Here is a 15,618-nt window from a genome sequence, read left to right as displayed (position 1 = left end):
TCTTTTATATGCACTTTCCCACAGACAGGAAAAGCACATATACCACGGATTTGACCCGTTGAGGTGCACTGGTTGGAATGAGAAAAACACTAATCAGTTCAATGGATCCACCGAGGCGGTTCAATCCTGCAACATAAGCACCTCAGGTGAGCACTCAACGGACTGAGCTAAATCCCGCCCCATGGCAGTAGCCAGAAAGAATATGTACAAATGTACATATTACAATGACTTTGTAGTCATTGTTATCACAAGAATTAAGAGAAATTATTTTGTACATTCTGAGATGTAGGGAACATTTTGTTTTCAAAAACTCGATTAGCGATATTGAATATCAACTGAATATTGATTATCAACATGTACTGCTTAATGTTTTAAAATTGTGTAGCGCAATCGTTGAAACTTGTGCAGGTCATCGTGACACGATACTGAATATGTTCGCTGGATGAAACATATTGTGGAATCCAAAGACAGGAATCGGTCCGAATCACTGTCAACAACTGTCATCAGCTGTCTTGCAAGTACTCAGTATATAGTCAGCAATTGTTTATCACATCTTTGTACAAACACCCCACCAGGTTATTTCTCATCCCAGCCAGTGCACCACAACTGGTATATTAAAGGTCGTGGTATATGCTATTGGATCTGTGGGATGGTGCATATTAAAGAAAAAGAAAGAAAGAAATTTTTTATTTAACGACGCACTCAACACATTTTATTTACAGTTATATGGCATCAGACTTATGGTTAAGGACCACACAGATATTGAGAGGAAACCCACTGTCGCCACTTATGGGCTACTCTTTTTGATTAGCAGCAAGGCATCATCCCATTGACAGGACAGCACATATCACAGCCTTTGATGTACCACTTGTGGTGCACTGACTGGAGCATATAAAAGATCCCTTGTTACAAATGGAAAAATGTAGCAGGTTTCCGCTCTATAAGACTATACATCAAAATTACCAAATGTTTGATATCCAATAGCCGATGATAAATATATCAATGTGCTCTAGTGGTGTCGTTAAAAAAAAAAAAAATATTTTGTACAAACACAGACATATACATACATGTGTACATGTACATATATAAACTGGTATTTTCCACTCTGTTAATTTACAATGTTTCTACTAACAACAAATCACTTATTGGAACAAGTGAAAAATACTGCTTATTTCTAACACTAATCTGTACACTTAGTCTTCAACTAAATGTATATCGATCCAGACTCTGTACAACAAGAAATATTACACTGAATTCAGATACAAAATTGTCCGTAGTACAGTGCAAATCCTCTAAACCAGACACCCTAGAAAACCAAGTAAAAGGTCCGGTTTTAAGAGGTATCCAGTTTAGAGAGGTTTTCTTCTGCACAGATATTTAAAAAGGGATCATGAAAAATGTCTGGAGGGTCTAGTTTTTGAGAGGTTTCACTGTATAGAGACTCCAATCAGCAGCCAGCAACTAAACGTATGTCATGATAATTTTGAATAATAATTAACAATGAAGGAAGGAAATGTTTTATTTAACGACGCACTGTACACATTTTATTTACAGTTATATGGCGTCGGCCATATGGTTAAGGACCACACAGATATTGAGGAAGGAAACCCACTGTCGCCACTTCATGGGCTACTCTTTTCAATTAGCGGTAAGGGATCTTTTATATGCACCATTCCACAGACAGGATAACACATACCACGGCCGTTGATATAAGTCATATAAGAATTCCTTTGAATTTATAAATTCAAAGATAAAACATTTTCTTAAATCTGCACGTAGATATTTATAAACCAAGATGCATGTAGACAGAAAGAATGTGTATGTTACAAAGAATTTAGAGAATTCCTTTGTAAATTCAGAGATGAAACTTTTTGTTTTAATTTAAAGATAGGAACCACTTACATGTACAGTCAGCAACTGTTATCAAAGACTTTGTGACTTCGTACTATCATAAACACACACAGAAACTGTTTATTTTCCACTCTGCTTTCAATGTTTCTACTACATGTATAAACAAACAAAGAAACTCAAATTAAATGTGAGAAAAAATTCCTCGAATACACTGTACTCAATTAAGCTCCACTTTTCACTAAATTTTTTTTTTAAATTTTTTTTTTTTTTTACAGAACCTTGAGACATGGTTATTGACCAATCAGCCAGGACTGACAGTGGCCACCTGAATACACTGCTGCTGTCATAGACAACATAAGACTTCAATTGATGACACGAATAGCTGAAGGGATATTTGCGGCTCAGCTGTGCAAGATATTATTACAGAAACCCGTTACGAGAGAAAGCCATTATGCCTCTTAATCGATTCCTAACTTGGCATATGTGCAGTTTGTACACGCACCTGTGTTTATTCTTCTGCTTATAGAATGAGATTCACTTAAATTGAATCTAGAGTGGCATTTTATTTAAACTCTGCTTGATGACTTGCTTTCCACATAGCCACAGCACTTGGTGTACGTAGTGGTTATAAGCCTGTGAAAGCAGCCACAGTGGTGTATAGTGGCTATATAAGCCTTAAGGCTAGTAGGTTCTGGGTTCACCTCCCAGTACCAGCACCTCTCACACCCAGGTCAAGTTTCAACATCTCAGTGGGTAAGTGTACATGCATGTTGGTCACTATACCGACTTTTCTCTCTAAATCACAGGTACGCCCAAATATAAACCCCAATTACTAATACTAGATATACACATGTAGTTACATATAAAAGAGTACCTGTGCTTTAAATAACTACCAACTCACTGTTCTATCGTATGGTCAGACCGCCATGATAGCTGGGGTGTGTGTTTAGCACAGCATATTTAAACCTTAATATATGATACAAGCACAAAAATAATTTACAATGAAATGAACTTTTTTTTTCTTTCTTTAAATATTAATCACCTAAATATTACACATACATGTATGTACACACATGAACCAACATGTATTCAGTTAGGCCTTATAAACAAAGGAAAGGAATGTCTGTTTAACAAGTTAAACCTCAGCACATTTTAAACTATGGTTAACATATATATATATATGGCTAATGAGCCTATTCTGACACTTAATTGGCTGAGAAGAAACCTGCAGCCACATACAATTACAGGCACATAGAACTACTTCTTGCAATAAAGCAGCAAGGGATCATTCACATACAAATACAGGCACATAGAACTACTTCTTGCAATAAAGCAGCAAGGGATCATTCAAATATTAGTTTAACAGCATCTTGACATACTTTAAATGGCAGCGTATACTTGTATCTGCATCTGAATGTTTGTTTTTGTTTAACACCACCACTAGAGCACATATATTTGTTAATAAATGGCTATTGGATGTCAAACATTTGGTAATTTCGACATATATACTCAGGGTTTTTGCCAGAAATGTTTTTGGGGAATGGTGGTATATGAAATTGGATATTTACAATGTGTGTGCTGAATACAACCACATTCGATAAGGGGTATGCATGAGGGGATGGGGGGCTCCTCAGAAAGAAAATGGGTTAGGTTTAGGGTTAGGGTCGACAAAATCATACAGTAGTGATAAAGAGTCATTAATTTTGTCAAAAATTAAGGTCAACTTAAAAAAAAAAAAATCTGCAAAACAATTTGGGTATGGCACCATACCAATTTTACCCTCTGGCAAAAACCCTGATACTTAAATAGGAAACCCGCTACAGTTTTCCATTAGTAACAAGGGATCTTTTATATGCACCATCCCATAGACAGGATAGTACACACTAAGGCCTTTGATATACCAGTTGTGCTAGGTGCACTGGCTGGAGCAAGAAATAGCCCAATGGACCCACTGACAGGAATTAACCATAGATTGACAGCACATCAAGCAAATGTTTTATGTCCTGCCTGCATATACATGTATATATATATATAAAATGATTTTAATTTTATTTGTCAAATTTTAGACAACTGAAGTGCCAAAATTTACAATTAACGTAAATAAAAGGTTTTTCTTCATAACAGTTTTTAATAATAATATTACTTTACATTGTATTCTTCTCCGCAAACAATATTTTTGGTTTCATTTCCAGATTTTTTGTCTGCATGGTAAACATATGTAAAAAGGAAGTTAAATTTTAAAAATACAAAACAGCCGACAAATAATTAATATAAACAACAACAAAATTGTGCATGAAATACAGATGTAGGCCCTATATCACAGCAAGATATTATATAATAAATTAAAGTTAAATGCACAGAAATTACTATATAAAAGGTAAAAATATTAAACATTTAATAAATATATATATATATATATATATATATATTTATCATATAATATCTTACATTTTCAGTGCAATCAAAGTATGTGATATTTTTCAGATCACATACTTTAAGAATTTGATAACTTTGCAAATTAGATGTAAATTAGTCGAGGTCTCGGCACTAGGTTTATTGACATTTAAGCAAACGTACTTGGGTGACACTCCATGATTGACATATGCATTCATAGTCATCAAATAAAAACATTTCAATGACAATTTGACACTGAAAGCTGTCCAGTGTTCAGAAAACAAAAAACGTTAGGCATAACTTTATTTTAATGCAAGGACATCCAAAATGACGTCATTCGTGTTTGACGCCATTTCCATTCAAAAATACACCGAGCCACATATTCTTACATCTAGTAATGGCGGACTGGAATTAAAGTTGCGTGTACAGTTTACAAAAACACGTTGTATTAAGCTTGAGCTTATATGATAAAGAGATTATTACCCTCGTGTATTTCGGTATCGTCAATATCATACATGTGTATATTAGGAATAAAAATAATGTATTATGCTCGCCATGGCAGAGGCTCACAAAATACAATTTTTATTCCTAATATATGATATTGACGATACCGAAAAACACTCTGGTAATAACCTCTATATATATATATACATACATATATATATAACCTCTATATATATATATATATATATATATATATATATATATATATATATATATATATATATATATATATATATATAATATATAAATAGTTATTTACATGTAGAGTGTATGTACTTTAAAATAAATAGTGCACATATATATATAGCTAAAGTATTTTTTTTTAAAAACCAATCTACCTTTTACTACATTCCCGTAATAGTTTACCTGCATGTGTATCTAGCTGCTATATGGCGTGTACAATGAAAGTTAATTCTACAGCGAACGCGTCGCAGTGTCCCGTCTTATTGATTAGCTGAAGCTATCGATTAGGTCCTGGCTAAACACAGATAATGACATGAAGTATTTTTATTACACAAATAGTTCTATATTAGTCCAATTCAGTTCAAAAATAATATTAATCACTGAGAGGAAATATCAGAGTTAACCAAAGTGTGTGAGAGAAGAAAAAAACACTTGAATAAATATGTCACACTGTCGTATATATGGTTTGCACATGCATAACCCTTCACTTTTGTATGACATTATATTTCAAAACAATTTCTATGTCAGAAAATATTCTGTGCAAATTAAGAGTGCTAGATGAATGCTGTTTTCAAGAAGTACCGTCACTTGGTACCTCTAAAACTAGGGCTTTCACGAGTCTAATAGTACTCAAAGGTCAAACTCGACCCGGACCCGAATACCCGACACTTACACTAGATGATGATGAGATTAAGGAATAAAGTAAAATAGCATCATACATTGTAATTCCAGCGCTGAATATGGATGTCAAATCATGCTACTGTATTGCACTTAGAAGTGTTGTGACAGACGGACGGCCAGTTTAAAAAGAGCAACAAGCGTATGATCATATAATTATTGTTTAACTTATATCGTTGATTATCTACTGCTGAAATTATTGTCCGACATTGTCCATTGTATTATAGTTGCTCATTGTGTTCCACCTTGTATGGATACTAGAGTCCTGTGAATGGGTTTGAGTCTTGCTAGACTCGACCCGTGCCCGAGTACTTGAGTACTCATGGAAACTCAATATAGGATGACAATTTTGTTTGAGTTACCTACCCTTATGCCAGAGCACGTACATGTATGTCCTCATTTTGCTATTTTACCTGATATTTGTAATTCAGGGTTTACACTGTCATTATGGAATATATATAAAACTCGCCAAAAAGCTAATTTGTTTCTAACAGTTATTTTTTAAGCTAATTCTGTTTAGCTAAACGTTAATTGAATTTGGCTACAAACTTTCAGAGTTAGTTTGCCAAATTGCTACTAATTAATGTTTGGCGCCCAGCTTAAACCTAGTAAACCTACTATAGCATATCATATGCAAAGTTGTTATCATTTAGTAATTTTCACCATCCCAACCATTGCCTCACGAGTAGTATATCAAAGGTATGTGCTGTCCTGCCTGTCCGAAAGTGCATATAAAACATCCCTTCCTTTTAATTAAAAAATGTAGCAGGTTTACTCTTCACCGAGTACTCTGCCAGTAACCCAAATGTTTGTCTATAGGTCCCTTATCGTCAGAGTACATGGGCTCACTAATTTACTCTTCGCTGATTACTCTGACGGTAACCCAAATGTCCGTCTAGCTCCCTTATCGTCAGAGTACATGGGCTAGCTAGTTGACTCTTCGCTGATTACTCTGACGGTAACCCAAATGTCCGTCTAGCTCCCTTATCGTCAGAGTACATGGGCTAGCTAGTTGACTCTTCGCTGGTTACTCTGACGGTAACCCAAATGTCCGTCTAGCTCCCTTATCGTCAGAGTACATGGGCTAGCTAGTTGACTCTTCGCTGATTACTCTGCCAGTAACCCAAATGTCCGTCTAGCTCCCTTATCGTCAGAGTACATGGGCTCACTAATTTACTCTTCGCTGATTACTCTGACGGTAACCCAAATGTCCGTCTAGCTCCCTTATCGTCAGAGTACATGGGCTAGCTAGTTGACTCTTCGCTGATTACTCTGACGGTAACCCAAATGTCTGTCTATAGCTCCCTTATCGTCAGAGTACATGGGCTAGTTACGGTAGTTTACTCTGAACACTACATGTACATTATGTGTCAGAATTACCAAATGCCTGACATCAAATAGCCAATGATCAATAAATTAATGTCCTCAATAGCCATTAAACAAACAGCAACAACAAAAACAAAAACCCAACACATTCATGTTTTTACCCATGGCTATATGGTGGCAGACATATGTTTAAAGACCACACAGCTAGTAAATGAAAGAACAAATGGCTGCCAACAGTCACTGTTTGTACCCTTGTTTGGCTTCATACACAATAAATATACCATGCACTGTATCTTGCTGTAATTTCACTTCAAATCCATATTTTGTAGATACTGTATGACGTCATTCAAATTCTAAATTAGCTACAGGTATATTATGCCAGTGTTTCTCTACATTAGAATAAAAACCAGTCTACTTAAAATTACTGTGGCCCCTCTCAAAATAGTTTCAAATTTTATACTAAGCAGACATACTAAGCATTTACATAATTTTACACAAAAAATTAAATTTAAGTTTTAAAAGAAATGAAAAATATGAATTTGTCAAATATATACCACAAAATTATTGTCAGAAACAAATTTACTGTGTGCAAAGACAAAACAAGGGTACGATGAGTATTGTCATCAACCGTAGTAGCAAAATTGCTATTCACATTTTAATGCCCTGCAAATGTTATTAATTAATATAGAATTCCAAAAATTTTACACCCTGTTGATATACCCTGTACGACTATATTATATTTGAAATAACATGTCACACTATGCACAGAGACAACATTTGCGCATAAAATGAAAAATGCAGAAAATGTTGCAGGCAAGCCTACCTCCATTTCAGCATTGTTACATGTAAATCACTTGGCAAATTTTAAGACATCTGGAAAAAGAAAATGAACATTAATTAAATTCATATTGTTGAAACCAAAATGATACAAACGAATGTTTTTGAGACTCGTTCAAGCAAATAAACTTTTTCTATGTCAGACATGAAAAAGACTCAATTAACTGCATGTGTACTTGTACATGTACTTTACATTGAATATATAGGTACATGTACATGTTAACCGGCTTCGATATACATGTTAACCGGCTTCGATATGGTGTTGTGGTTAAGCCATCTGATATAAGACTGGTATACGGGTTCACAGCCCGGTACCAACTGCCACCCAGAGCAAGTTTTAACAACTCAATAGGCCACTATACCTTCTTCTCTCTCAATAACCACCAACAACTAACCCACTGTCCTAGACAGACAGCCCAGATAGCCCAGATAGCTGAGGTGTGTGCCCAGGACAGCATGCGTTAACCGTACTTAGCACAAAAATAAATTGAAATGAAATGTATGTTATTATAACAATATAGAAGAAAGGTATGTGGCTTGCCTGTTTAATGATACCTTAGCATGCACTCTCTTAAAATCCTTGCAAGTCAGTTTTTCGCAGCTTTTTATATACTCCGGTACACTAATAATTAATTTAAGGGCCAAATTTACAAAGCCTGTTTAAGTTTTACACACATGTAGCCAAATTAATTAGCCAATTGCTATGCAAAGTGGCTACAACATTAAGTATCTTGCTAATACAATTTGTTTAAAATTAGCCATTTTGTAATATTTTTCAAAGAAACACTCTACATATCTGAAAATTGTCCAAAACTAAATTATCGTCAGTGCATGTGATCCCTGCATGTTTATTATATAGTATATAAATACAATATTATGTCATGAAACTTTAAAAACCCCACAAAGTACTGCAAAATTTAGAACAAAATAAAGAATATGGGTACTGTTGTTGAATAAGGGCTGCATGGGGTAGGTTTAGCATTTGCCTGATGCATGGTCGGTCTGGGATCAATCCCCGTCAGTGGGCCCATTGGATAATTTGTTATTCCAGCCAGTGCACCACGACTGATATAACAAAGGCTGTGGTGTGTGCTATCCTGTCTGTGGCATGGTGCATATATAAAAGATCCCTTGCTACTAATGGAACAATTTAGCGGGTTTCCTCTCAAAGATTACATGTAAAAATTAATACGTTTGACATGCAATATAGCCAATGATAAATAATTCAATGTGTTCTAGTGATGTTGTTAAATAAAACAAACTTTTAACTGTTGTTGAAGAAGAATGTTTAACATGTTTTGATGACTAAACATTAACAAACAAAAATGTCTTACATGCGATCGTGACCTACGTGTATAATGTAAAGGATGTTGCTAACACTTACATGTACAATTAAGGTACCATAATTATTTGTGTTTGACAGATTAAAAAGGTACATTGTTCATGGGATAGCTAGGCTTTCAAGTTATTGCTTATACTGTGGCGTAGTTTACAATTTTTGGTGGGTGGGTGGGTGGCTGGGTAGGTAGGTAGCCCTATATTCCTTTAATTTTTAGCCATAACAACACTGTTAGCATTATGTTAAAATGTTTTGGTCTGACGGAAATCAAACATCATCATCTCTGATTCGCACTTTTGCGTAATTGCCACAAAAACAAGCTAAAATATCCGTACTCCAGCTGAAACTAATTAGTGCATGCTACATGTAAATGTCAAATTACAGAAGCTGTAGAAAAACAAACTGTTTTTTTGCACTGCTGACTGGATTCCTGTTTACCTTGTTGTTGCTAAAGAAAGAAAGAAAGAAATGTTTTATTGAACGACACATTCAAAACATTTTATTTACGGTTATATGGCGTCAGACATATTGTTAAGGACCACATAGATTTTGAGAGGAAACCCGCTGTCGCCACTTCATGAGCTACTCTTTCCGATTAGCAGTAAGGGATCTTTTATTTGCGCTTCCCACAGGTAGGATAGCACAAACCATGGCCTTTGTTGAACCAGTTATGGATCACTGGTCGGTGCAAGTGGTTTACACCTACCCATTGAGCCTTGTGGAGCACTCACTCAGGGTTTGGAGTCGGTATCTGGATTAAAAATCCCATGCCTCGACTGGGATCCGAACCCAGTACCTACTAGCCTGTTGACCGATTGTTGCTATAGTTACTTGAACATGACTTACATGTACTAGTAGTCATCAGGAATTGCTAGTGATCACTGCCTCTCAATCCCCTCCATACTCGCCTAAAACATTTTAGGAGAGTCATCAGAAATTGCTAGTGATCACTGCCCCTCAAACCCCTCCACTCGCCTAAAACATTTTAGGAGTCATCAGGAATTGCTAGTGATCACTGCCTCTCGATCCCCTCCACACTCGCCTCAAACATTTTCGGAGAGCATCAGGAATTGCTAGTGATCACTGCCTCTCGATCCCCTCCACACTCGCCTCAAACATTTTCGGAGAGCATCAGGAATTGCTAGTGATCACTGCCTCTCGATCCCCTCCACACTCGCCTCAAACATTTTCGGAGAGCATCAGGAATTGCTAGTGATCACTGCCTCTCGATCCCCTCCACTCTCGCCTAAAACATTTTAGAAGAGTTGCAAACTGATCACCTGCCCTTGCAGTAAAATGTTTAATGAATTTCATGTGACTGCTCGCCTGGCACCATTTCAGGAGAGCAGTCTTCAGCTCGCCTTGATTTTGCTCATGGCGAAGATTGTTTTCAGGAGTTACAAGTAAAAACAAAAAAGTTTATTTTGTTTAACGACACCACTAGAGCACATTGATTTATTAATCATCAGCAATTGGATGTCAAACATTTGGTAATTCTGACATATAGTCTTTGAGAGGAAACCTGCTACATTTTTCCCATTAGTAGTACTTAATTAAGTCACCTTTTATATGCAAGGCCATCCCACAGCCTTTGATTTACAAGAGAAATAGCCCAATGGGCCTACCGATATGCATCGATCCTAGATTGTCCACACATCTGCCCCAAGTTCAGCCAGCAAACGTTTCACTAAAGTTCGCAAACTATTTGATTGGTTCCCGACATGGCCATTTGGTTTAACGTGTCTAGTGGATGTTAGTGACAAACAGTTGACTGAATTGACAATCCCATATCACTGACATTCAATCCCACATTACAGCTCCGTATTTCATGCAGACATACCAGGGCTTCTAGATTATGGTAGTCCCACTCCCATGGCTAGTGATATTCAATGTTGGGCTATTAAATAACTAATATTGCCATGCTCGACGCCTAGTGAAAAAAAAAGAAGTCAAATGTTGCAGTTGTCTTTAAGCTTCCTCTTCAGGTGACATATCTGATTATACTATTAATTAGTAAAATTATATTAACTTAAAGTTGGGCTAGTGAATTTTTTATCGGGGCTAGTACAATATTTTAATCACTAGTATATTAGCTGATCCCATGGCTAGAGGATTTTATAAAAATTCTAGAACCCTGCATACAACCACTTGTACTCCAGTAGTAAATTAAATCTGGTCTCAAAATACGTGTTCCTTTAATTCTTTCCATCAGTATATATTAATGGGCAATCAACTGTAATCAGTGTCATGAAACTGCATCATAATTAAGTAAACTACAAAAAACCAGAAGAAAACAAAAAGGTATTTGAATAGAAACAAATACCTGTACAAGTTTCCAGTTATATCTTTAAAAACCCCACCTAAATGTATATGCAGTGCTGTCAAACTTTTCTGAAACCATGTGTAAGTGTAAGTGCCACATGTACAAATACCCCACACTGGACAGAGGGTGGGATCGAGGGGGCGGTCATATGGCCTCACCTGGAATCTTTTTAATGTACATACATAGATATGATTACAAGGCCAGTGGCAGATCCAGAAAATCGATATGCATATAGCCCCAGTGACATGCAGCTGAAGGCCACAAACATTTCCAATGAGATTCCTTTGATTCTCAAACATAAAAATAATACAAAACAATAAAATAAAAATGTAACTGTTGCAATATTTAAGGGGACACCCCTTTAGATCAAACCACTGCTGATGTCTGTGTCACTAACTTTCCATTATAGTATATATGATAAGAATTTACGTTTATGATGGGATTAAATTCTGTATGGCCCATATATATATATATATATCAGTGGACTCTAAAATTGGATTCACTTGGGACCGAAAAAATACTAGTATGACAGTTTACAAACAATGCTGGTATAGACAGATTTTATCCAGAGTTCCGGTTCTTGGGTTATAGTGATAGAAAAATATGAACATAAAAAAGACAATATTAAACATATGTATGAGAAAAAGCATGTACTTATACATGTAGGTATATAAACACATACTAATAATAATCTGATTAATCAAGCCACAAATTTAATCATTACAAAACGTGCAGATCAGAACAAATGTATCTATTAACCTACAAATAGGTGCAATTATTTTATTTCACTTTCAATATTGGTGTTCTAATTACTGGGGAATTGCTGTCATATATTGTTCAAAAGGTAAAATCATGTGCCGGTGTAGACAGAGCTAATTACTGCACTAATCATTCTTTTATTCTTGAATTTGCATCCAAAATCTACATCTAGACAAGACAGCATCAGCTTTATATAGGCAGGGTTTTATTGATACTAGATTAATGGAAGCCAGACAAGACTTTGAAATCAAGCTGGTTTACCCAGAAATCTGGTTTGTACATGCTTTTATAAAGCACAAAGGAAGGAAGCTAGGAAATGTTTTATTTAAAGACAGCACTCGTGTCGGACATATGGCTATGGACCACAAGATATTGAGAGAGGAAATCCGCTGTCGCCAAATCATGGGCTACTCTTTTTGATTAGCATGCAGCAAGGGATCTTTTATATGCACCATTCCACACACAGAGATAGTACATACAATGGTCTCTGTTAAACCAGTTGTGGAGCACTGGCTAGAACGAGAAATAGCCCAATGGGCCCACCGACGGGGATCGATATCAGAATGACCGTGCATCAGGCGAGCATTGTAACTGAGCTATGTAACGTATTGACCCACAAAGCCACCAATCTGATAGTGGATTGGGAGAACACTGCATGTATTTATTTTATATGTACCATCCCACAGACAGGGTAGCACATACTACAGCCTATGATATACCAGTCATAATGCTCTGGCCGGAACTACATGTAGAAATAGCCCAATGGGTTCACCGACGGGGATCGATCCTAGTCCGACCGTGCATCAAGTGAGCACTTTACCACTGGGCTTTGCTATTCCCTTATAGGAACAAGGGTACAAATTATAGTTAAGCAGCATGCAAATAAGACACAGCTAGTGCACAAATCAAAAACAAAAACACAGCCCAAGCCTTTAGGTGTCCAGATAATAATAAATAATTTATTTATACCTTTCTAGCTATCAGAATTAAACGTAAAACAAAAGTAAAAGATGTAAAAGCTACAGTGTGGTGTGCAAACGTAAATAAATAATATAACATAAGGCTAACATGCTGCTGCACAACTAATCATAAAGCAACAACGTTCGGTGCGGTCCAATACCTTTTCAGCCATCCAGGTTTGGTGAATATCTTCACATATTTTGCACTTAATCAGCACTGGTCCAAATTAAATATCAACTGGACGACATATTTTTTAAACAGGTAATCCCAGTTACAGAGATTTGTCTGAAAAAATACATGACACTGGACAATTACTTACAGAACTAATTTAAATACTAAGTCTTCAGCACACAAGAGCTACACGTGTACTAGTATCAGCTGAGCAAAATGGTACTCGAGACTTTCTGCTCAGCTGATACAATGTACATTGTAGCTCTTGTATGCAAATGAATGAATGAATGAATGAATGAATGAATGAATGTATGTTTAACGACACCCCAGCATGAAAAATACATCAGCTATTGGGTGTCAAACTATGGTAAATGCAAAACATTAAATGATGAACCACATCAATATAAAAATTCAATATTCAAATAAAAACACAGTGTAAAGAACTGTGCAAAAAATAAAAAAATATCACACATATATAAAATTAAAATTTAGAGTGAAAGTCAGTATCACGTAAAAATTGTAAAGCAAATTCTGGATGGAATCGAAATGATTCCATCACATTTCTCTGACCAAATATATCTTTTCAAGTTTCTTTCAGATGCTTACATGTACATGTACACTCCACCAAAATGTGGCGAACCATCAGAGTATAGTGACAATGCGCACACCGAGATGGAGGATCTTTCTTCAGTGTTAAGAGGTGTCTGGTTTAGAGAGGTTAAGTTCTGTACTGAATTTAAAAAAAGGATCATGAAAAATGTCCGGTGTACAGAGGGTCCGGTTTTGAGAGGTTTCACTGTATGACCTTTTATAATGGTACTAACAGAAGTTAACAGATACTACACTATCGACTGAAAATGGCTAACAGTAACCTATAAATAGTCATACATTTATATATCACATTGAAAACAATCCTAGATATCTAGGATTGTTTTCAATTTGCTTGTGGACATCCTATTGAAGATCTATACAGAACATTTCCCATGTCATTGTCCACCTTTTACGGTGCAACGCAATACCCATTTACAGAAATATTTGAATCTCAACTATAATACTCTACTATTTGGTGATCTGCCGTTAACAACTCAGTAAAATATAGACATTTTAAAATAAGTTGAGGACTTTGTTGAAAGCAGTAAACATGTTTCTCTTTACTTCTGTGTCAACCTGGGGGGTTTTCTGTCCTCTAGAGGAGCTTTCATGGGGATGCGGTGAACTCGTATGGAAACTAACTCGTATGAACGGAAAACTTGTATGGAAAACGAACTCGTATGGAAAAAATAATGGTGAACTCGTATGGGGATGTATGGATAGATATACTTTGATATTTCTCTTAAATGTGTATTTTGACACTTGTTTTGTATACATGCTTCTTATTTATGTCACCATCAGTCAACAATTTGTGTGTCAACCGCAGTTTGTGCGTCAACGGCAGTCACCTATTTTCGTGTCACCCGTGGTCACCTATTTTCGTGTCACCCGTGGTCACCTATTTTCGTGTCGTTATATATTTTGTTTCATGCATAGGCTTATGGGCACATTTTTCCCGAATGACATGTGACATCAACAGCATCCTTGCCCGAATGACCAGACAATTCCGTCGGGCTAGCGGATTTGTCGAACTCTGCATAAAAACTACACACAAGTTGCTATACAGTATTGGATATATCAGTTTGTAATTTCCATATGAGTTCACTGCATTTTCCCCCATACGAGTAAGTCTTCCATACGAGTTCACTTGTGGATTTCCATACGAGTTCACTGCATTTTCCCCCATACGAGTAAGTTTTCCATACGAGTTCACTGCAAGCCCTTTCATGTCTCGATCACCTTCTGTTCTACTTGTTTTCTGTTTTTGGTAATTCTGACATATAGTCTTAGAAAGGAAACCTGCTAAAAATGTTCAGTAGTAGCAAGGGATCTTTTATATGCACCATCACACAGACAGGATAGAGCACATATTATAACAAACCCGGCTACATTATCCCAGTCATTTGGGGACAAGGACTTTTAAATGTAAAATCCGATTGTTTTTTTCATTTGAGCAAAACTCTCAAACAAGATCCCCCCCCCCCCCCCCCCCCACTGGCTATGGGCCTGTTTACAATTATACAACCATCCTTACTTTTCATTTTAGTCCTATTAATAATCATCAAACAAATACTAATTTAATTACTGTCATTTTGAAGTTTTAACTGCTCATTAATAATTAATTACTAACCATTCTCACTGATTAACTTTACGACTATCACTATATAACCACCACTGTCAAATAGTTAATTATTAATCACTG

General features: G+C 36.1%; 1 protein-coding gene across 3 annotated transcripts in view; it reads right to left on the bottom strand.

Annotated features, from left to right (window-relative positions):
- Nucleotides 1-15,618, bottom strand: part of LOC121377135 (cAMP-dependent protein kinase inhibitor alpha-like) — a 78,891-nt gene that overhangs the window by 56,504 nt on the left and 6,769 nt on the right. The window contains exons 2-3 of one of the 3 annotated variants that reach the window (XM_041505027.1): nt 13,315-13,439; nt 7,760-7,809 (exon numbers count right to left, since the gene is read on the bottom strand). The exons of 1 other annotated variant lie outside the window; for it this stretch is intronic. In XM_041505027.1, the coding sequence (XP_041360961.1) occupies nt 7,760-7,765 (6 nt within the window). In that variant the 5' untranslated portion in view covers nt 7,766-7,809; nt 13,315-13,439. The remainder of the gene's footprint in view (nt 1-7,759; nt 7,810-13,314; nt 13,440-15,618) is intronic. One more of the 3 variants, XM_041505026.1, reaches the window with a different exon arrangement.

Source organism: Gigantopelta aegis, chromosome 7 (genome assembly GCF_016097555.1).
Source record: "Gigantopelta aegis isolate Gae_Host chromosome 7, Gae_host_genome, whole genome shotgun sequence".
NCBI lineage: Eukaryota > Metazoa > Mollusca > Gastropoda > Neomphalida > Peltospiridae > Gigantopelta > Gigantopelta aegis.
The sequence above is the reverse complement of the archived record's forward strand: the minus strand, read 5'-3'. Positions and strand labels throughout refer to the sequence as shown.